Consider the following 22,898-nt stretch of genomic DNA (forward strand, 5'->3'; position numbering starts at 1 on the left):
AACTCAGTTGAAGTGTAGTGGGGGAAGTGGTGTGTTCTGGAGGCACAACTTCCCTTTCACTGTTCTGCTTTGCCTGTGGTTGCAAAAGAGGTATTAACTCCATAAAAGCTCTCTGGGATCTGATTTTTAATTGACTCTACCTAAAAATTACAAGATCTAATAGCAGAGCAATTTAGGTAAAATATCATGTAGCTTAAAGCAGTATAATTTCTCTTTGTTTTCCTTTTATTTCAGTAAAGCACAAGAAATATTCATGTCCCTGTATGTAAGCTACATACTGTAATGTTTGAAAATCCTATGTCACAGTGTTCAATAGATTTTTCTTCTCTTAAACTACATGTTTTGATATTGAAGACACCACTGAGAAGAGAAATTATTTTAGGCATTTAAGATGTATAAAACAAATGGTTGTTTATTAAATACAGAAATACTGGGGGGGAAAACATCCTTCTAAACTTGTCTCCTTGACAGAAACAAAGTAATACAAGTATAGGTCCTCAAACTTGTACTTCATTCCTTTCTCCAAAGCGAGATAATTGTTCAGACATCATTGCTTGTGGCTATTCACCAAATCTGTCACGGAAAGGCTGTGGGAAGTAGCTTCCACTACCTCCCTAGGTAACTCGTCTCACTGCTTTGTTACTCACCCATCATTAGGAAGCTTTTTATATAACAAAAGAGGACTGAAGCCACCTGCAGCTGTATGAAGTCATTCCAGTTTAATTATAGCCTTTGAAAATCCTGTAGCTTCCCTTCATCTGGAGGAAAGCAGGAGGAAAGGTAAAACAATAGTGTTGATGTTTTGCATCAACACAACAATTGTGTTAATGTTTCTCCTGAATTTCCTGCCCTATTCCCAAAGAGAAGCTAGACTTTTGGTACCCTGACAGCTTCCCATTCTGCTTCTGCTGCTTTGTGAAACAGAGATTTTTTTTGGGCAATCGTGCTAACTTCTTCCTGCTATCAAGATACCTGATTAAAAAAAAAAAAAAAAGAGAGAAGTGAAAATACAGATTGTGCTAGTAGGATAAGTCTTTAAAACTTGCATTTGTCTTCTCAGTAAGTATGGAGTTATAAATTACTTGAGTAAAATACAATTTGAAATACAGTATGCTAAACATTAATTGTTAATTTGAGTTGCCAAAAAGTAAAAATGATATCTGGGTAAAAATGTATATGAATCTATGTGTACCCATATATATGGGCATAGATTTTCTACATGTTCTGAAATACTTTGTCTATAGTTGGTGTCATCCAGTTCACAAAATGTCACATCTTGAGACTGGGAAGGGCAGCATTACAGAAAGGAGAGGATGGTTCAAATCCCTTCCCGTTCTTCATCTCTTCAAAGTGTCCTGGTTTTGTTGCTGGAAATCTAAGCTGTAAGCACAGATAATGTCAGGCTGCCCTGCAAAAGGGATGGGATTGCTCTCTAGGGGAGGTAACCATGTAAGCTTTTTCAAGAGGAAGGAATTTGGTCTAAGTCAGTCAAAACATCACCTCCAGATTCCCTTTCCATATCCTTTCTAGTGCAAACTACAGCTTCAGGTCAGACTGCATTTTCTTATTCTTTGCCCCTCTGGAAAATGAAGTCATTCACCCATGCAGCCTTCTAGGAAGAAGAGGAATTGATTTAATTACTTCTTTTTTTAATTGCCTAGGTTTCAGATCCCCTTAGACTTTGGCAAGGGTTTTTTTTTTTGAAACACAGAGATGTGCTTTTGCACATCCCTGAATTGCAGGAGTGTGTGTTTGTGTTTTAATCCTGCACAGAGTCAAAGGAGTTTCTACAACCATGCACTAGGTTTTTATAGGCATGCATATTTATTGTTCCTTTCTTAGGTCTGTGATGGAAGTGAACCTTCAACTGTGAGAACAAGTGAAAACAAAAATGAAACACATGATGGAACAAAAGGTAATGTCAAATTGCTCTCTATTTTATTTGTTTTTCTTTTGGTTTGTAGGTGTTCAACTACACAGGATAGTAAATGGGGCCATATTATAAGTAACTTTTCAGCAAAATGAAATTAATTTATAATGAGAAACCTTTTCTGGACTGAATTGTTGATGTGTAAAATTTTAAGTATGCCTGTAGGTCGTGTCCTTTGAGCCACTGAGAAACCCAGTTTATTATCAGGGATCAGCTTATGATCAAGCTGTCTGGGAGAAGTCTTCTGTTGTAGCTTATGCTCAGGTTGTTTCTGATCCTTAATTTATCGCCTCTGGTCTGTCTCTGCTGTACAGTACAGGAAGTGAAGGTCTATGCATAAACTCATCAGTGCATACAAAAGAATAAAACCAAATGGACTATAAGCAAAAAAAAAAAAAAGAGAACTGTGGACTCAAGCATCAAAAAAACTATGAGAACTAGCTATATACCTGTAGCACAAATTAAAGGAAAAACAGGAATTAAAGAAAAAAGTTGTTTACCTTTTCAAGTAATATGGAAATGAAATAGTGTTCTGTGTGCCTAGGTTGTGTCCAGTGCTGTGTGCTTACAAATGAGAGGTGCAGTACCCATGGAAGACCCTTTCTTCTCACTGTCAGGGTAGTGCATCACAGAAGTCCTTAGCTGACTCCATAGTTTGTATTTTGAGAGCATGATTTCCGATGAAAGACTTTGACAGAGCTTTCTGCTGTTCTTCGGGTCCAGTAGTAAAAGGATGCCTGTCCTGCATCATGATGGGTTTCTTCAAAGTAAGGGTTGCACTCTGTCTGTTGTACCACCCTACCCACCCCTGTATCAGGTTATTTAAGTTTTAAGATGCATCTATTTAAGTTTTAAGCTGGCATCTATTTAAGTTTTAAGATGCTGCACTGTTACTCTGCTTTGTTTATATGTTGGGGTTTTTGCTTCTTCTGGAGCACTGGATAGCACATAGATGTTACACTGAACCCTATACTCACACTAAGCAGGCAGATCAAGTTAGCTATTTCAAGTTAGTTAGCTGTAATTAAGCCACCAAATAAAGTTCTGCTTCAGTTCTAGAATACTGACCAGTAGCATTTTGGAAAAATTGCTACTTTAGAATTAGACTTGGAAGACGGCAGTGGACAATACAAAATGTGCATGGCAGTTGATTTGGGAGACGTGAATATAAACCAGTCCTGAATAACACTGAATCTGTGTGTTTCCAGAACTGTGTATTTCCCTCTTGCCCTCTCAGCAAACCTCACTCTAATAAGAACAGTAAAAAAATTGGGAGGGCTGCCAGACTGCTGGTTCAGCACAAGGGAAGGAAGAGATGCCTGGTGCTTGTGTCAATAAACTTCTCTGTAGGATTCAGAGCTGGAAAATTACCAAGTAATTATTACAGAGTTTTTTATCACATCTGGTTCTTTCTTTCCCTGTGGCCCTGATGAACTCTTCAGAAATGGGAAGTTCTGAAAGGCAAGTCCCATATGCTACCTCTCCTCAGCACAAATGGTGATGTGTGGATGGCAAATGCAGCCTGCTTACATCCTGATACACTCCTGCTCCAGTCACCGTGCTACAGTGGGCTCTGCTCCCAAGGTTGGAGCAGGAAGGAAAACTCAGTTCCATCTGCAGTCCAACCATGCAAGTTTGGTGGTGTTAAAAGCATGCATCTGGTTCAATGCTGTGCTATGATCTGTCCTCCAGAGTAGCCAGTTAGTGTTATACAAACAGTGAATGAATTTAGGGCAAAAAGTAAAGAGTGCCTGATATTTCAGAGGTATTGAATATTTATGAAGTCCAAATTCAAGGCATTATTTTAAAATGGAAAACCTCTTTGACACAGAAGTAGTCATCTCAGACATTAAAGACAAAAAGCCTAAATTGAGACATCTTAAAATTGGTATGGTAAAAAAACTCTTTTTGGACATACTCCAAAGGTGATACCTGTTCCTAATTAGATATTTGAATGCTGCAGTCCCAAGTGCTTCTGCCAGACTGAAGTTGTTAATGATTTGCCTTTACAGCATGCCTGGGCTATGTGAACCCGTTCTCATTTCTCCTTTCTTCTCCTTTCTTCTTCTTTCTGTGTCCAACACACCTTGTTTCTTGACTAAATAATATATGCAAACTCACAGAATAATAAGTGCCTTTGTTTCATGTAGGTATGGAGTGTGTCTACAGGAAACAAAAAGAAAATTCGGAATAATGTGCTAAGCTCTCAAAAGGCATTATCATTTTAACAATCCATGACACTCACTAAAGCCTGCAAAGCTAGGAATATGTTCAATAGATATAAAAGAAAAGAAGTAATTTTATTTGGAATCCTGTGAAAAGGAGTAAATAACTGTGTTGGTTGAGACCTCTGAAGAAATAAAAAGGAAATAATAAAACATATGAAAAGCTAAATACTTATTAGCTGAAGTAGGGGAGTAGCAAAAGTCAATTTACTGTGACTGCAGTTGTTTTGCTGAACTTAGAATTTGCTACAGGGGAAGAATAATAGATAAAACCTCTGTATAAGGGCAGCTTCAAAGCATAACAATCTAGAGAATGGATGAACAAATTGTGTGTACCATGTGTAATACACGGGTAAAGACCAGTAATGTTTGCTTGGGAAAAAATCTGTAATCTGATGGTTTTTAATTAAAGAGTTTGGGTTTGCTTTTCATTTTACATGATAAATGAAGATCCTATAGCCAAAGTAAGGCTGTCAGTGAAATGATTACAAGTTTTTTTATTTTCAATTTATAACCATCTATGAACTAACATTTTAGAAAAATGCTTCGTCAGTCAAAGAAAAAAATCATTCTGCCTTTCCGGTTGTAAATTAAGGTCTGTCAGCTTAGCTCCGTTGGTGTACTCAAGATTCCCTTGCAAAACTGGGATGTAGCACAGTTGATACTTGCAATGTTTCCTTGTTTTATTCTAGAGGAATTCCCATCATTTTATGTAATCTTTAAATAGCTCTGTGAACTAAGGAAGGAGTACAGAACTCATGTAAAATATGGTTTCCACATCCTCATAGACAATATTTGCATTTTTTTTGCATCACACTTGCATTTCTCTCATTAAATATAGCATGTGGTTGGCAGGTTGGCAGAACACCAAGGCTGCTTCCTCTTACAGCTGCTGCCTAGTTCCGGGATGTACAACAATGGAAGCAAGGCTATACAACCAAGAAAAGACTCCCCACAACAGCAGCACTTCCAGATCTTTAAAATGTGCAGAGCACTACTGAGACATCTGCTTTACATGACACCTTGGTAGGACCAGAGGACTGAAATAGGAGCTACTGCTTTTTGTTTGTTAACATCAGATCCCTCCTAGGCTGGTGGGAAGTATGTAGGTCAGGTATAGGCCACATTAGCATGACAAAAGTTTTGGGGGGGACAGGAAACTCTTTTCATTCAGTATGGATGCATTGAACAGTTTACATGATATATAGGGATATACATGCAGAGATGCCAAGGAGCAGAGTCAGGGATGAATTTGACCTTGGGTATGTTTGGTTACTGAGGACTCAGATATCTCTTTACCAAAAGGAGCAGCTCTAGTTTCAAGATCAGCTTAATCTTTAGTGTATGCCCTAGGCATTTTGGGGTCTGTGGAAAGTGAGCAGAAGCCACTCTGGAAAAAACAAGTGATGAGTGACACACACAACTGGCAGAATATGAAAATGTTCTGTTCTGCTTCTTGCAACATTGCTTGGTTGTAAGTAGAGTCAAAGTATTAACTCAAATCCACCTTTTCTCCCTGAAAGTGTCTCAGCTCAGTTAAGTTCTTTGACATGGGAGTGGTTGTGTAAAGCACTGTGCCTTACCAGAAGGTGGCTGTGGTGGCTTCAGCCATTTGCCTGTCAGGTCCCCTGAGTCTCGCCCTGGCAGACTGAGGTTATTTTCAGGACTTGATCTAAATAATGTCAGACAAAAGTTTGGTGTTTTTAAATAAGATGCAAATATAATTTAGAAAAATAGCGAGTTGCTGTAATTTTTTTTAACTTCCTTCTTCATATGTTGTTTGAATTGTGTGCTTGCAGCTCAGTTCTTTTACAGACCACTGATACCATCAGTGTACATCAGCACTTCCCTGACTCCTCTTAATCAGCCTCTCTGCAGGCTTTCCCCTTTTTCAGAATCAGCTTTTGCTGTACCTGTAACTGTTTTCTTGGAACCTTTTTCTGTCTTGGCTTAGGGTAGTTACTCTTGGCCATACAAACGTTTCCCACGGCAGTGTAAAAAAATTAGTTTATTATGTTGCACAACATTCTTACACCAAAACATATGCATTGCTTATGGTTCTCCTTCACAACTCATGCCCATTTCCATCCACTTTTCCTACACTTGTGGTGTATTAGCTTTGAACAGGATGCAGTCTCATGTGAGTAGGAGCCAGTGGCTGAATCATGGTCCCAGGTCAGGGAAGTGATTCTTCCTCTGAACTCAGCACTGGAGAGGCTACACATCAATTTCTGTGTCCAGTTCTGAACCCCTTGATTCAGAAGGGTTGGAGCGTGGTCAGAGGAGGGTAACAGAGCTGGTGAAGGGTCTGGAGCACAAGTCCTATGAGGAGAGGCTGAGGGAGCTGGGGGTGTTTAGCCTGGAGAAAAGGAGGCTCAGGGGAATCTTACCTCTCTACAACTGCCTGACAGAGAGCTGTAGCCTGGTGGTGGTTGGTCTTTTCTCCCAGGCAGCAACAGGACAAAAGGACCCAGCCTCAAGCTGTGCTAGGAGAAATTTAGGTTGGACATTAGGGAGAAGTTCTTCACCAAAGGCTGATTAGATATTGGAGTGGACTGCCCAGGGAGGTTGTGGTGTGGAGTCCCTGGAGGTGTTTAAGGAAAGACTGGACACGCCACTTAGTGCCATGATACAGTTGACATGAGGGCGTTTGGTCATAGATTGGACTCCATGATCTCAAAGGTCTTTTTAAACCTTATTTATTCTGTGACTTTACTCAGAGAAGGATGGTGGAGAGACTGAAAGCTTTCTTAGACTTCTATGCTTTTTATTAAATATTGTTTTTTACTGTATAATTTTCTTCTTGCTTCTTTCACAATATATTTTAACTTCAGACCAAAAGCAGTGGTTGATTTACTGTGAAATTGGGAAGCTTCTTTTTTAAAAGCAGAACAACCTCTCCCTTTTTTGATTCTTTATTCCTTTAACAAAAAATGTTTTAAATTTATCTAGTGTTTGATTCCTTTAAGGAACAAAGAGAAGTAAGGCTATTGTTGTGTGCTTAGTCCTTCCGTGTATCATGGAAACATGTCCAAACTGTTTTGATGAATCTAGACTCTAAAGATTGAGGTGAGAACAGGAATAATGGAACAAAGATGATCTGTGTACTCTCTGTTATTCTCAGATGTTAATGCTTTGGGTCATGGATGACAAATTCTCTGTTGCTTTTGAAATTTTAACAGCAGAAACGTTTGCTGATTTGTTTGCAGGATGTTGCACTCTTTGAGGCTAGAAAGTGTTTCATGGCAAGAAACTTCTGACACCAAAGCTCTTTGGCTTTGCTAGATTGTGGGAGTCTGCTGTTTGTTTGAGGTGGATTGCTCTATCTTTTCATAACAGATAAATAGGAGAGAAAACCCCATGCCTTGGCAAAATTATTGAAGAAAACCTACAAAAGTTGTACCCTTGTCAATAGCTAAATTTTGAACTGGCAAAAAAAATACAGGAACAGTGACTTTGCATTCAGACTGTCCATTGCTCGCACAGCATTAATTTCTGCTTGGTTTAAAACTTACTCTCATGCACTGAGTGGTGCTCAATTGTGCTGCTGTTGATTTTTAGCTTTTTTTTTTTTTTTATGGTGTTTTCAGGTCCAAATTTCAGTCTTGGAACAGATGAGCCGAAGAGCCTGCTTGAAGACATGCCGTCTTCAGACACTGACATCAATTTGGAGATATCATTTGCAGAACAGGCAGCTAATCTGAAGGACAGCTCAGTAGGCAAAATGTACAAAGGTGGAGGGGGTGACACTCTTCTCCCGGTAGGTTTTCTTATTTATTCCTCTTTATTTTTAGCTAGAGGTACTGTATAGGTGATATTTATCTAAGACTGAGTGAATTAGATTTAGATTAATGTTGTCAGATTTAGCTTTGTAGAGATAGAGGTTCTTAAGGTAGCTAATTTTTGGGAATAGTATGCTTAATAACATGAAAATAACTACATTTATGCCTGTTTATGTACTTTTGTGTCTGGAAAAATGCCCTTTATATGTAAGCAAAAATGAACTTTTAATATTAAGCTGGAATAGGGCTTAGTGGTTGTTGTACCACTCTATCCTTGCTTCATTTGTTTACATCCCCTTTTTCTGTTACCTGAGGGTGAGATGCTTTACCTCTAATAAAAAGCTCTGCTGTAATATGAAAAGAGTTGGTGGATGCCTGTAGAAACCTTATGCAGTTGTCTGATGTGGGATGAGAATGAAGAACAGAACTGTCTGTAGAAGTTAGAGGTCTGAAGTCAAATGGCAGGAAATTAAAGATTAATTTTAACTCAGTTTTTCTTTCCAACTCTTAATGAAAAAAAAGGCTCTTTTGGAATGAATCCATATAAAATCAAAAGAAAATCCTCCAAGGGATTTTGTTGTTGATTCTCAGAAATCTCTTTTAGGATCTCTCTCTACCTACCAGTTCATGAACATGTAACATGTACATATAACCTGTAAACTAAGGACTGGTGTGAGAACTGTCTTGGTGTTTTTTTCTTTTTTTCCCTAACACTGTATGCAAACATGTCTGAGTAAACACAATTTTTGAAATAATGTTTCCCAGTTCTTCAAACACTTAATTTAGATAAGGACTTCTGCAGTTCTTCAAGTAGTAATTACCCCATGTATCCTAATTTAAACTTTATAAACCAGGCACTAATGGATATTTAGAGATGGATTCTAAAGCATTTGAGTCATGTTTCTCTAATGCAGCCTATAACAAGGAGATAAAAGCTATGTTCTAACTTCTGTATATGTGCATAATACATACATTAGCTCTGCTTCTGGCCAGGCTTGTGGAGGATTGCTTAAAGACATGGCTGAGGGATTTCTTCTTCAGTTACAAAAGGAGCTGTAAAATTATAGGAAAAGGAAGGGAGTTACCTATTTAAATCTACAGTATATTGGTTGCACCTCATCGTTGGCTGCTATTTTTAAGCAGACATGTTTGTGCAAGTCAATGAAAGCTCAAGGTGGGGAACTGGCTACTCATCTACCTTTTGTAAATTATGTTTTGTTTTGGTATGTGCCCTTGCAGTCATGTACCATAACTAGCAATTCAGCTCTGCTATTGCTGGGTTTGCACAGGGTAAGAAAATAATTCATGAGTATAATAGGTCTTTCCAAGTGGAAGAAAGTCTTGTCAAGCTTCCTGCTCTGAGTCATGCATACTTAGAAGCCTGCTGGTGAGAGATGGAATTAGAAATTTCAGTGAGTTGGGAAGTCCCTCACCCTTTCAACTCGATTCCTTATATTGCTCTCTGACTGCAGTATCTAGTATCTCTGAGTATTTTGTGCAGTAGAAAGGAGTCGTGATTAAGTATTCCCTTTCTCTAAGAAGATAACTCCTTTATTATTATTTATATGGCAGCCAAATGTTCTGTTTTGTGTGCACAAATGCAGAAGGATTTCTATCCTATTGCGTAGGATTTCTATGCAGTTGTGTGTGTATAGGGTTGATTGTTCATGGACAGCCATTTCCATTACTATAAACTGGAAAAAGGTGCAGAAGGTGGAGAGGGAGTATGTGGTTGCAAGCAGGAAAAATGACAAATCCAGACTCTTCTTAGTGGTGCCAAGTAAAAGAATAACAGTTAATGGATACAAGTGGCTTATGGTGAAATTTTTTTTTTGCATAGTAAAGAAAGTCCCCATGAGAGTATTCCACACTGAAACAGGTTCCCACAGGGGTTATTGGAAATTTTCAAAATTGATTTGAACAACAACAAGAAGCAATCCAATCAAACTTTGAATTTAGCCTTGCTTTGAGTAGCAGTTGAATTAGATGACCTCCAGAAGGCACTGGGAACCTAAATCTTCCTATCATTTTAAGATCATCTGCTTTTTAACCTATTTGTTGGATTCTCCTTTGATTTAGTCAGTAACCGCAGGCTTCATGATGAAAGGTTGTACCCTGAAGGAAGTACAGCCTTTGAGTTAAGTGTTTTGTCATGACTTGGATTATTTATCCTGTTGCAATTCTCTGCTTTTAGAATTTCAGACTGCCGAAGGACAAAACAGGTACCACAAAGATTGGTGACCTAGCCCCTCAGGACATGAAGAAAGTCTATTCTTTAGCACTGATTGAATTAACTGCTCTCTATGACATACTTGGGACAGAATTCAAACAGCAAAAAGCTGTAAAAATCAAAACCAAAGGTAAGTTGGAGTTTTGTATTCTGAACCAATTGCATCTGTTTAATGCAATGAAACAAATGCACCAGTTTATTTATGATCTTCCAGCAGAAAATTTATATATAATATATAAGCAGTAACATAGGCCCTGAGCAATATTTAGTTTTTCACCTTAACTCAAGGCAAGCTTTAAACAAGTTCACTGACATAAGTGAAAAATTCCAGCTCTTTGTCTCAAATTAAAACTCAAAACAGTCATGGAGCAGATAATCTAAGGAGTGAAGGGTAGCTATCTTAGTAGTATGCCCTGCAGCAAGAATTGCTTCACAGAAGTTTGTATGTGCTGATTTATTCCCAAAGAGCATAAGCATGTGGTCTTTGTGGGTATTCTTTTCCTGATTTCCTGAAGGTAGGCACTGGTGTACTTTCAAAATTGGACTCAGTGGTCTCAAAGGTCTTTTTCAGCCTTTGCAATTCTGTAATTCAGGTGAGTCTACCTGACTTGTGCTTTTGTTGCTGTAGGTGGGAGGTGCTGGGAGCCTTTGTCACCTGTTTCCTATTCTGTCTGGCACAAATGTTCCTGTGTCATCCAGGCCTTGCCCATCCAGTGTTTACTTAGGCTCTAATGCAGTTGTTATGATGAATGGCACCATATAAAGTGGAAGATTTAAACTGTTGCAGAGGAGGCAGAGACAGCTGCACCATGTCACTTTCCTCTGCAAGCCATTGCAGCATATGTGTAATCACAGTGCTTTCCTTGGGAGCATAGAAAGCATGGAAACCAATTTCTTGATGCTAGAGATTTTCAGTGCTTTGTTTGGTTTTTGTATTTTTGGCTTCTGCTAAATGCTTTACAAGAGCTTGAGATGTGTTACCGGTTAATCACAATCCTGCTTTGGCCAAAACTCTGTTGTCAAGGTTTGGTGAATGTGACAGTGCATAGCTCACTTTAAATAATTGAAAGCAACAGAGAGCATAGAGAGATACACAGCAAGGTACAATAGATTCTTCAGAATATGTTTTTCACTTTACAGTAGTAGTAAACAGCTTTTTTAATGCAAAAGGCACACACAGAAACATGAACAAGACCTTGATCGCTTGAATGCATTTTCTTCTTGCAGAAGTACTTGTGCTGTCACTAATAAACACAGACAAAGCACTTTCTTATCTTGTATTTTGGGTCTTACTTATAACTGTTTTTTCTTACAAAGTTAATTGTTAATTGAATTTCGCTCTCAACATTATTATCTGAATGGCAGGCATTCATAAAATGTTGAATTGATTAAAAACTTCTTTAAAAGGTAAACAAGAGAGGCTAGATTCATGGCAATGTGTAGGAAATGGACAATGACATCAGCTTTTCTGCCAAGCTAATGTGCTTTTGCAGTGTGCTGCCTTCAGTGCCTTTTTGGTCTGTCTGACCCTTACCTCTTCACCCCTGAAGTGTTTGGCCAATTGATTCATACAGCGGTGGGTCTATTAATTTTCTCCTTTGTGCTTGAGTATGTAAAGATGATGAAAACATCATTCTTGTGAGGAATGCTGGGCTGTGCCCAGCACAGCTTTTTTATTGACCTCCTGGATTTTGTTTTTTCAACTACATTTCAATGGAAACTTTTATTATTGACAAGAACTTCAAGATAATAAAGCTATGGGGTATGGATATTGCCTGTATGCTTGAGTCCCTTGTATTTTATAGGTAGAGTTTTTATGCTGACAGAGATACAAGAACTTCTGGTTTGGCACTGAAATTGATCTTTCTTTGATGTATATCATGTTTTCTCAGGGGCTGACAGTTTTTTTTAGCAATCGCATCTGTTCTGTGTTCAATATTGGCATGGCATCATACCAAGCAGCAGATTTTGACTACTTGTATTGTTATATGCTGCTCCAGAAAACTTGCACATACAGCAATTATCAGTACTTCTTGCAGAGAAGTTCTGTCTCAGCAACTTTGGGTTAGTCATTATTAGCATAGCTCTCTTTGAATGGTTATTCACTTCTGTTCAACTGGGCCATAACACATGTAAGTCCCATTTACATAAAGACTAGGGTTAGTTTGTCATAAGGGCTAAATTAACTGCAACTGAATTCCTTTTCAAAAAAATATTAATTGCTTTGGCCCTATTGCAAAAGTTGTTTTTTAACCAAGAATTAACTGTACTTTTGCTGTTTTTAAAAATGAGCCTTCTGTGAGTTGATTGTCTTGCTGTTCTGCTGGTGCTGTATAATTCAAAAGCACAGGAGTTGCAAAGCTGTTATTTCCAAACCCTCGTAGAGAGGAGTGTTCAGAGCAACTCTGGGTGATAATTGTGTTTGTTTCATTTTAGTGACCAAGTTCTGGATATTTTACTCATGCCATTTCCATATCAGCTATAATAACTTGCATTGAGTGGTGAAGATCTGCATTGCAGGGTCATTATCACATCCATTCTGCAAACCAGAACTACGCAGATGGTTCATTTATGCAGTTTGCTTTACTGTGCTCCAGAATATGTGGATGGCAATTTGAAGTCAAAACAGAAGACTCCTGAGGAAGAGATGATGAATCCTTTTAGCAAGAATGTTTTGTGTAATAACTTGACTGGCAAAGACATTAAAACACTTTAAACAAAAGGTCAATAGCTCTGAACAGATTGAATAGACTTACTGCTTCAGAAATGTGGGTTTATGCCAGTATCACATGTACTGAAAAAATATGTGGATAATATCTCCGGTTTTTTTGCTTTATGCTTCAGACTCTGGCTTGTTTGGTGTCCCACTGTCACTTTTACTGGAACAGGATCAGAAGAAGGTCCCAGGAACCAAGATCCCACTGATTTTTCAGAAGGTAAATAGACATGAAGAAGTTAACTTTTTACATACATGCCAAATGACAAAAACATAACATTTTGTCCTGGATTTATTTGCTTCCTGTAGCAGTTTTCAGTATAATACTCTAATCCATCCAAGTTATTGTAACTTTTAATTGCAACTTTACTTACTAATTCAGTAAATGTGATATTTTGCATTGCATCAGACCTGTTTTGAATTCAAGAAGTAAACTCACAAGGCAGGTGCTTTTCCAGAAGACTTGTTAATTTAGTTCAAAGGGATATTCCTTTGCCCATATTGTGTCATGGTAATGGGGGAAATAATTGGAAAGAAGATGGAGAACCTTGATTTGTTGCCTATGCATAGCACATCTCATTTCATGAGAAGAAAGTAAGCCCCTGTGTGTGGACCTGTCCTAACACTGACAGAAACTCAGTACTCTATCATCACCATTTCAGTCTATTTGTAGAGATACTTGTTACTTTTTAAGAAACAGAAATCTCAAAGTGGTTTCGCATCACCATCTGAAAGCTACCACTGTGTCATTCATGCCAAAAATTGCTTTCTCAGGATCATGAAAACATTTCTGGAAAAAATGCTGTCTGTAAACTGGGAGATCAAATTGCAAACAGTAATTGATCGCTCTGCTATCCCAGCAACATCGAAAATTCTATATAAACATTAATATCTTATAGATGTGATTTGTTTTGCAAGGTGCAGACGTCATTTGGAATACAGTTTTACTTCAAATGAGAATAGGAAAATAAACATTTCCCATTTCTTCTGCTTGTTCTCAGCAGCATGTACTTTCCAAGAACTGGGCATTTATATAAAGTATAAGAGAAAAATTTTGTTCATTCTTTTAAATGTATCTTGTTTATCACTGAAATGAAACAAAGCAAGCTAACAGGAAGGCTGCTTAATTAAAAATAAAAATACACCAAGTTTTTATTTCACTGAGGAATTTAAATTAAAAATAAAGACATAATTTTGTCAGGGTTTTGCAACTGGAAAATCTGACAGTAATAGTGATTCATGTGTTGTCATCAGAAGTTTCTGCTGTCAGTAAGTCCAGTCTCTGGCCTGCTAATAAAGCCATTCCAGGCAGCCATGACAGAGATGAAGGGGGGATTTCTCACAGGCAGGAGGTTGGTGGTGGCCACGGGGAGTGAGTGTTTGTGAAGGAGTTGTGGCCACCAGTTGTGCCACCAGGCCTTGCCTTCCCCAGAAGTGGTGCTGGTGGCAGGTCACACACTGCCCACAGTGTCTTTGTGCCCACAGATGTGAGTGGCAGGCACTGATCTGGTGTAAGCTGAGTACAGGGTGAGCTGGATGGGGCCAGTTAGCTTTTTTTTTTTTTTTTTTAAACCATGGAAAATGCACAAGAGTGACACTTCTAGTGCTGTTCTCTAAATTTGTGGGGTTTTCTGTCCAATCTTTTTTATGGCATTTATCTGTTACATAAATGCAGTGGTAGGTAAACTCCCTTTAATTTCTGTAACTGGAAAAAACTCTGTTGCATAATTTTTCTTACTCAAGCACTGGTGCAGGAAGGCATGTAAAAAAGGCACTGCCTTAGTTAAACATGGTGGGAACTATTTGTGCTAAAATTATGTCACCAGCTTTTGACATTTACAGATTTGTTTTAAATACTCTTAATTCCATCCTTTGGTGAATATTTCTAGGCATATTATTTAGAAGAAAAAATATTATATGGGTTTTAAGTACTTCCATGGAATTTTCTGCAAATTTATCCATGTGAAGGATTGCAGACTTTTGAGTCTGTTTGGAGAATGTCAGAATTTGCAAATCAGAGACTTCTTTAAAGCCTAGAAGTTCTTAATTCTCCTCTTGTAAAGTCCTAGAGTATTCATGAGAATGTTACCTTAATTATTTTGATTTATTTTGATTTGGAGACATTTTAACCAGGATAGTTATTGGGATATAATTTTGAAGCCACAGTAATTTTTGAAAATAATTCTTCAGTCTTCAGAGGAGGCTTGAAGGAGGTAAAAACCATACAGGTTTCTTTTTTAATAAAATTAACAAACTCCTCTTTAACAGGATTCATTAAAAAGGATAAGAACCACACTGAAGTTTTCTTCTACAAGAACTGTAATCCATTTGCAAACTGTGTTTGAACCTCTGCTTGTTACAAATCTGTGTGCACAAATGCATATGCACAGAGAGAGAAGCAGAAGCATAAAGGCTTCAGTATATCAGAACTGTCTGCGAGTAAGTTTTAATTGACATCTTTGCTCATGCCAGTTTGGTTTGTGTTTGACAGCTGATTGCCCAGATAGAAGAGACAACTCTGGAAACAGAGGGACTTCTTAGAATACCCGGAGTTGCAACAAGAGTAAAGGTAAAACATTGCACAGGTTATTAATATCCCCCAAAATGTATGTATGGTTGCTGAATTTATTTTGGCATACAAATTGTATTTTAGCATCCCATTGTTATCAAAATCTTTAAAAACAGAAAGCAAAATCTCTTTACAAAGAAAGCTGAATTATATTAGCCAGAGAAATGATGCTTTCACTCACTGTAGTTTTGGGGAAAGGCTGGAGTTTAAGTTCGAAGGAGAGTCAAAGCTACTTTTCAAATTCAGTTGTGCCAAAATCTCATTAATTCTTGGCATGAGCTTTCCAGCCTTTTGCTTTTTCTTCGTAGCAGTTTAATCATCTGAACAGTTCATACACGGTCTTTCTACCCCAGGAGGAAGCTTTTCCCTGGCATTGTGAGCCTTTCTTAATAGCTAGACTTAACCTGTGTTAGATGGCAAGGCAGGCAGTGTGCACTGAAGAAGGTCTCACATTTATTTTTATGAACAGCAATATAAGTGCTCGGCTCGCCGAGTGCAATCTTGTTGGGCACGTCTGTGCACAGTGACACTTCCCAGGGTGAGTGCCAGTTACATCCAGCAGGCTCTTCCCAGTGTTTGCCTTGATGCAGGGAGCTAAATACACACTGTGATTCGTGCCAAGGCTCAATGTGTTAAAAAGACGGTCTGAACTGGCCTTAAATTCTAAACAGAAAGGACCATTTAAGTGGATTCAGCTGTCCAAAGATGTCTGCCAGCCTCTGTTGTGTAGAACTTGGTCCAGCTGCTGGTTCATTAGAAACAACTAAAAGAAGGGAATATTGTGGAAGTTGGGTTTGTTTATTTACCGGTAACTAAGATACTAATTTTTTTTTCAATTTTTCTCCATTCTTTTTTTTCCACTTGACATTGGTTCTGCAAACTGGAGTGATTTCTTAGTGATTTTGTTTATTTGTTTGTTCTTTGATTTTATTAGCTTAATGCAATTTCTCAGACAGTGGATCATTCACTATTCAGCTTTGATTTATTTTTAATCTCTCTATTTGAATGAACTGCTTCTTTAAATTAAGCAAAAGTTTTGCTAGCAAATATTTTAAGTTCTTTTACTTATTCTAATAGAAAACTTTTTAAAAAGGAAGAATTTATCATACTAAATGACTGAAGTTTTCCCTTAATTTTCTTAAACAAAAAAAAAAGTCTTTTCCTCATTATATAGTTTTATAGAAAGACACAGAAAAATACTTTGCTATCATATTCTGTAGATTTTAGGGTTATTATTAAAGTGCATTGGATATACCACATAGTCAAATACATTTACTTTAAAATGTAGGCACTGGAGCACTAGGACACATAGTTGAAATTTCTGCCTTTACCTCTCATAAAATAATTCTATCTATACATTTAATACTGCATTTACTACAGTGATTTGGTCTGAATGTGGATGGAGAAGGTGATGAGTCTCTGAGGGAGAATTTTCATCTCTCTTTCTAAAGCTTGCTCTTTTTGATGATCAGGAAATCATACCCACTTGACTTTAGACATCTGAATTATTACTGTTGCACATTTGAACCTCCAATACAGTCAGTGGAGACAGAAGATCTCTCTGGAGGACAGTTGAGAATATCCAACTTTTATACAAAAAATAAGTGTCCGCATTTTCTTTGTAAATAGATCCATTTTCCATTTGGACAAAGTTAAATTTATTGAGAAGGGCATCCTAAAAATGTATGTAATATCCTCTGTTCTATGTGCCCTTCTTGTCCAGATAAATAATTATGGCCGTGTTTTTCCACAGCACACATTTTACAAAACAAGCCAGTCTCTCCTCCTTTTCTGTCCAGAATAACTGAGCTAGAAGAAGGGAGGGACCTGGGAGAGGTGCCTCAGGGCCTCTGGCCGTGTATTGAGGTTACTTTTCACTCTGCCAGACTAGGAAATAAATGAAGTGGGTGTGAGATCAAGCCTGATACTTAGCAATAGACTAAGAAGGACTTGGTCTTTGCAGGGTGTTCCCATTTGTGCATCTGTGAAAGGCCTGTCATGGCAGCAGGGCAGGGGTATGGTAATGTCTGCTCCAACAGTGTCCCATCCTTTCCCAGCCCCAGAGTTGTGACCTTCCACTGAGACTTTCAGAGCTCTTTACTCTTCTGCATAACCTCATGATTTGTGGGACAGGCCGCTTCCACACAGGGCGTTTGACACCCTGTGCTAGGCAAAGCTGTGTGTGCCCAGCAACATGGAATTCCCTGTGGATGACAAGACATTCAGCTATTCAGTTGCACAAATCGTGCCCTGTGTTTTAAAAAGAGAACCAGCCTCACCTTAGTGTATATTTTGATAAGAAGCTGTGTGTCAACACTCATAATTGCCTTATTTGTTTATGAAAATGGCCATGTATGCAGTATAGCAACACCCTTGGGTAGCAGTTTCAGAATTGCTCTGTATATCAGACAGTCTTAATATTTGGGTAGAGGGGAAGCCATGGCCCTTATGTTCTTGAATATGATATCTGTTTCTTACTGTGTATTTATTCCACATGGCCCTGACATTTTTCCCATATGATTTGACTGCTGCCTATTAATGTGTGTTTACTTGCAGTACTTCTGGTTCCACATTTATCTGTTTTGTAGCAAAAGACTAGCAGCAACTGGAGTTAAGTGATATTTCAGATGTCCTTGCCCCCCTTTCAGAGTGTGGAAAGTATTGCTGTGTGTATAACGCGTGACTTCCAGCAGCCAAATATTACTGGTGCTCTCTGTATCCATTGCATTTCAGGGTCTTTGCCAAGAACTGGAAGCAAAATTTTATGAAGGGACTTTCAACTGGGAAAATGTGAAGCAACATGATGCAGCAAGTCTTTTAAAACTCTTCATCCGTGAACTGCCTCAGCCACTCCTCACTGTAGAATATCTCAAAGCATTCCAAGATGTGCAGAGTGAGTAGTGCCCTTTTTGTCTCTGCTGAAAGAATTGATACCTGTGCAGAGAAGTGCCTCTGCTGAGAAACAAATTGAATAGCAACAATATGAGTTCTCCTGAGAAAAGATGGGCATAATTTTGCTACTGTGCAAATAACATCTTTCATGTAACAGCTATTTTAATAGCTTACACATGCAATGAAAGCACATTTTCACTTCCTAATGCTTCTGATAGTAGTTAGGAGGTATACAAGGGTTACACAGAAAATGTATATGACAGTATCAGTTTATAAATAGTGTTTGCTTCAAAAGAAAACCACAACAAAGATAAGCAGTTCCTCAGGAAATACAACAAATGATAATTTATACTGGTTAGGGTATTTTATCCATTTATAAGAGGAGAAGTTAGAGCAGAATAGTCAGAACTGCTGATAGTCCGTGGTCCCTTGAGATCAGCAAGTTCTTGTGAAAATGTCCTCTTTGCCAACTGGTTACAATACAGCAAACATACCAGCTGTAACTGGAAGAGAGTGGGTTGGTGATAATGAATCTGGAGTGAGAAGCCACATACATTTACTCCCCAGTCAACAAGAGACTGCAAGTTCTATTTCCCTTGCCTGCAGGCAGAGCAATGGCTCATCTCTAAGAGGAGCTTTCCTCTTAGAATCACAGAATATTTTGGGTTGGAAGGAATCCACAAAGATTATCAAGTCCAACTTTTTGAATGGTCCACATGGGGATCAAACCATCAGCCTTGGCATTATTAGCACCATGCTCCAACCAATACAGCTAAACTCGGCATCAGAGAATTCACATGGACAGGCAAACTGACAAATACTCTTAAAAATTCTTGACTTCTATGTCAGGTCTCCCAGGTCTGAGCTGCCTTTCAATGCTGTCAGGTTGGTTGGAGTAGGGGGTTGGTGCTTTGGCCTGCTACACAGTGTTGTTGATTTTGCAGTACTGACTGTCAAGTTAAAACTGGCTAGAACACTTCAGATGGTGCTGGCAGCAAAGAGCTCCACAAGGTTGTTTCATTTACTGGATAGTGATTGGAGCCAGGAGGGTTTCTGCTTGTGCTCCTGAGCTGTCTGAAGGCTTATGTGGTTTTACTTACCCAGAAGTGCTCAGGTGCCAGGATCCAGACCACTTCCTATATTGAACCAAAGGATTTACTTCAAAGCAGACAGCACTTCATGGACTTCCATGGTTTAAATAGTTTTTCTTGTTGGTTGCATGCAATAAGATTAGTTGGTAGAGAAAAGGACCATCTTTGTGACAGCAGTCAGTGTTTTTCATGATACTGTGACTAAGTAGCGTGGTTAGAATTAAAGAACAATTTGAACAATTTAATTTGCTAATTTAAATAATGTAAGCAGCTAAAATTCAATTGTTGCAGACAGAAACTCTTCATTTAAGTAACGAATTTTAATTGTTTTTTTGCTTACTTTCCTAGGAAAAGATTGATTCTCATTTTTTTTAACATTGTGACATATGGTGTTTTGAAGCTAAATTTAAGCCTCACTTTTAATGTGTGTCTTTCTAAAGCAGGTAGATAATATTGCTTTCACTACTTGATGTTTTAAATTATTATACAATTTGCCACTCATTTATTCAGAGCCTTCATTTTTGGTATGGTAGAAGGTAATCAGCAAGGTGGGGGTTTTTTATTTCATCAATGAACTTTTATTTTTGTTTGGTGGTGTCTCCTGAGTTGATTTGGATGAAATGTATTTGAAATAGCAATTCAGTTGGAATCCCAGCAGGATGCATGGGAACAACCCTGTTGAATTTTGAAATCATGTGATAAAACTATGTTGTGCAGGTATCCCCTTCTTCACTTGTTTTATGTATGGCCTGAGAAGACTTGCTAGAGCATGTCCTCTAAAGCATGACAGGAGGAAGTTTATGACAAGTGACAAATGTGGGATTTTCTGCACTGCCAGAACATAGAAGCTCTTCTAGGAGCTGTAGGAGTGTAGGGATGCATTCATTGTGCAGCTTGGGTGAGTGATGCACCGTGGAGCAATTGGTAAAAGACAGAAGCAACGTTGCTTTTCTTTAATTGCCTCTTTTGGTACAGCACTGTCTGCTGTAGATACGTGTTAAGCTTCTCTGCTCTTGGTTTCATCCCTGCTGGTTTGCACTTGCAGCTGCTGTTGGTTATGTGCCTGGAGACCTGCCTTCCTCAGTTACACGTGGTGCTCATTCTGTGTGGGTGACTTGGGAGATCGTGCCACTGTGAAGGCAGCCAGAGAAACTGTGAAAGCGGTGTTGGATATACCCTTTGGTGTGTTGGGGCACAGGCTCAGGAAGGGAAGAACCGTTAGCTATCCCTTCTTGTAGCATTGCAAAATAAAGAAGGAATCACAAGGCATCTAGAAAGCAGTGCCAAAAGACTGCTGAGTCACACCAACTGAATCCTAAAAGAACATTTGGAAATGAGTATCGGAAAACCAGGATCTGCCAGTCCTTTGTCATACTATGATAATTAGCCATGGGTATGCATTCAGCATTTTCCAAGAAGTTTGAACTTAGAAATCATGCTTTTTGGAGAGTATAAATAACTATTTCAAAATACTGAGCTCTGTGTGCTTTATTGGCAGATCTCCCAACGAGGAAACAGCAACTGCAAGCTTTGAATCTTTTGGTTATCCTTCTACCTGAAGCAAACAGAGACACCCTGAAGGTTAGAATTATTAATAGTATTTTCCTGCATAAATGTTTTGACTATTTCTGTGAATCCACTGTAATGAATGCTGTTGTCTTTTGAACATTCTTTTTTTTTTTCATTTCAAAGATAATAGTTAGATTACTGACTCTTTTTATTCCCCCATATTTCACATGACTTTGGGGGAAAACAAACCAAAAAACTAACAACTCAGGGCCCTAACTCCTCCCAAATGACTTTAAAGAATGTGACTTGACATTTTTCCAGGATTGCAATAGTAATCTCCCAGTGAGCAACCTTTTCTCTTAGAAGTTTTGTTCACTTTTTTTTTTTTTCATCAGTCATTATTTTCAGTGCAAAAAATAAATACTGTTAGAATACAATGAATGTGAGTTTCCTTATATGAAGTGGGTTTAGCTCTTCATTTTTGTTCGTCACTTTTCTCTGTGCTGTTTTTTCTATTCTCAATAAACTAGAAATCTACACTTCCTGTAGCTATTTGTAGAATGTTACATGGATTCTTCCAATTTGTGCTTGTCCTTTTGTAGCAAAGCTATTAATGCTTTTTTCAGAATATGCTTACCATTAAAGCTGTTACAATCAAGAATGAATGCAGGATTTGTGTAGGATGCAGAACATCATCTATTACAGGCAAAAAATCCTACCAGGTCTTACTGTTCAAACAAGACTTTCTTTGTGAGTTTATTTATTGTGTTGAGGCAGTCAAGAAGGCTCCTGAGTTGAGCTACAAATATCTGGAACCAAATTAATTGAAAATTGCCGGTTTCTAACTGGCTACCTGTTATTCACAATGCAGTGCTTTACTTGTGAATTGCTTACCTTACAGAATCAGCCACTCCATGTTTCCATAACCATGACAGCTGGCACTATTGTGTTCATTTTCAATTTAACAAATGCCAACAGTAATGTCTTCACAAGCATCTGTGGGATGCTGCTTATACACCTACATAACAAAGGTTTTGAAACAAATCTTACTCTGCAGGGCCTCAGAGTCACATGAATGCTTTTGAAAATGCTAGCCACAAAAACAAGAATGTTTTACTTCATTATTTGAAGGAAACAAAACTCTCATTACTGTTCTGTGAATAAATGTATTCACACTATTATTATTGATTGCTTTTAGTGTGGTTTTCTTAGGAATTAAGAGCTTTTTCAGAAAAATATGCAACATCGTGTTTCACTCATATGTTCATTTTGAACTCTGCACATGCTTCGTTTTTCTCATGCAGAGTTGAGCTGAAAGTTCTGCTCTTATTTCAGGTACTGCTTGAATTCCTCCAAAGGGTAATTGATCACCGAGACAAAAATAAGATGACGCTGAAGAATGTTGCGATGGTGATGGCCCCAAACCTTTTCACCTTTCATGGGTTTGGCTCAAAGGCTATTGAACAACGCGAGTTTGTCATGGCAGCTGGGACAGCAAACGTCATGCGCTTTATGATTCAGTACCAAAAACTTCTCTGGACAGTAAGTGTGGTTTTAAGGGGGGAAGGGGGATGATGATAAATTTCACAACAGGGTATCTGAATAGAGAAGTCATGTGAAGTTACATCCATGATTTAGAAGAGGATCAGACTGATCCAGCTGGGTTCTTGGTCATGGATAACTCTTATGGGAGCAAAACAAAAATACTACATCTAATGTTAAGCTCTGGTGGTCAGAGTTTTAAGATTGTATGTACTATAGGTGAACTCAAAAATAAGTCCTTGGGGAGTATGTATATGGTCTGTCTGTATATATTGCTGTGGTCAATTCTTTTTGGCTTAGAGATATCAGCAGGAAACACAGTGTTTAAACTCATTGCCCTTTTGGGCCAAATTTAATATTATATAAAACACGTTTTGATAAAGCATGAAGTTGTATCCTGGTCTTAAGCAAA

General features: G+C 38.2%; 1 protein-coding gene across 3 annotated transcripts in view; it reads left to right on the forward strand.

Annotated features, from left to right (window-relative positions):
• The window catches only part of ARHGAP18 (Rho GTPase activating protein 18), a 94,911-nt gene that overhangs the window by 59,770 nt on the left and 12,243 nt on the right, over positions 1–22,898 (forward strand). For all 3 annotated transcript variants that reach the window (XM_054279538.1, XM_054279537.1, XM_054279539.1), the window contains exons 4-11: positions 1,843–1,915; positions 7,746–7,915; positions 10,132–10,297; positions 13,012–13,103; positions 15,375–15,452; positions 18,186–18,345; positions 20,934–21,016; positions 22,280–22,486. In XM_054279538.1, coding sequence (XP_054135513.1) covers positions 1,843–1,915; positions 7,746–7,915; positions 10,132–10,297; positions 13,012–13,103; positions 15,375–15,452; positions 18,186–18,345; positions 20,934–21,016; positions 22,280–22,486 — 1,029 coding nt within the window. The remainder of the gene's footprint in view (positions 1–1,842; positions 1,916–7,745; positions 7,916–10,131; positions 10,298–13,011; positions 13,104–15,374; positions 15,453–18,185; positions 18,346–20,933; positions 21,017–22,279; positions 22,487–22,898) is intronic.

The sequence above is a fragment of the Melozone crissalis genome, unplaced genomic scaffold, assembly GCF_028551555.1.
Source record: "Melozone crissalis strain CALT ecotype California unplaced genomic scaffold, PUWL_Pcris_2 ptg000027l_1, whole genome shotgun sequence".
Classification (NCBI taxonomy): Eukaryota; Metazoa; Chordata; class Aves; order Passeriformes; family Passerellidae; genus Melozone; species Melozone crissalis.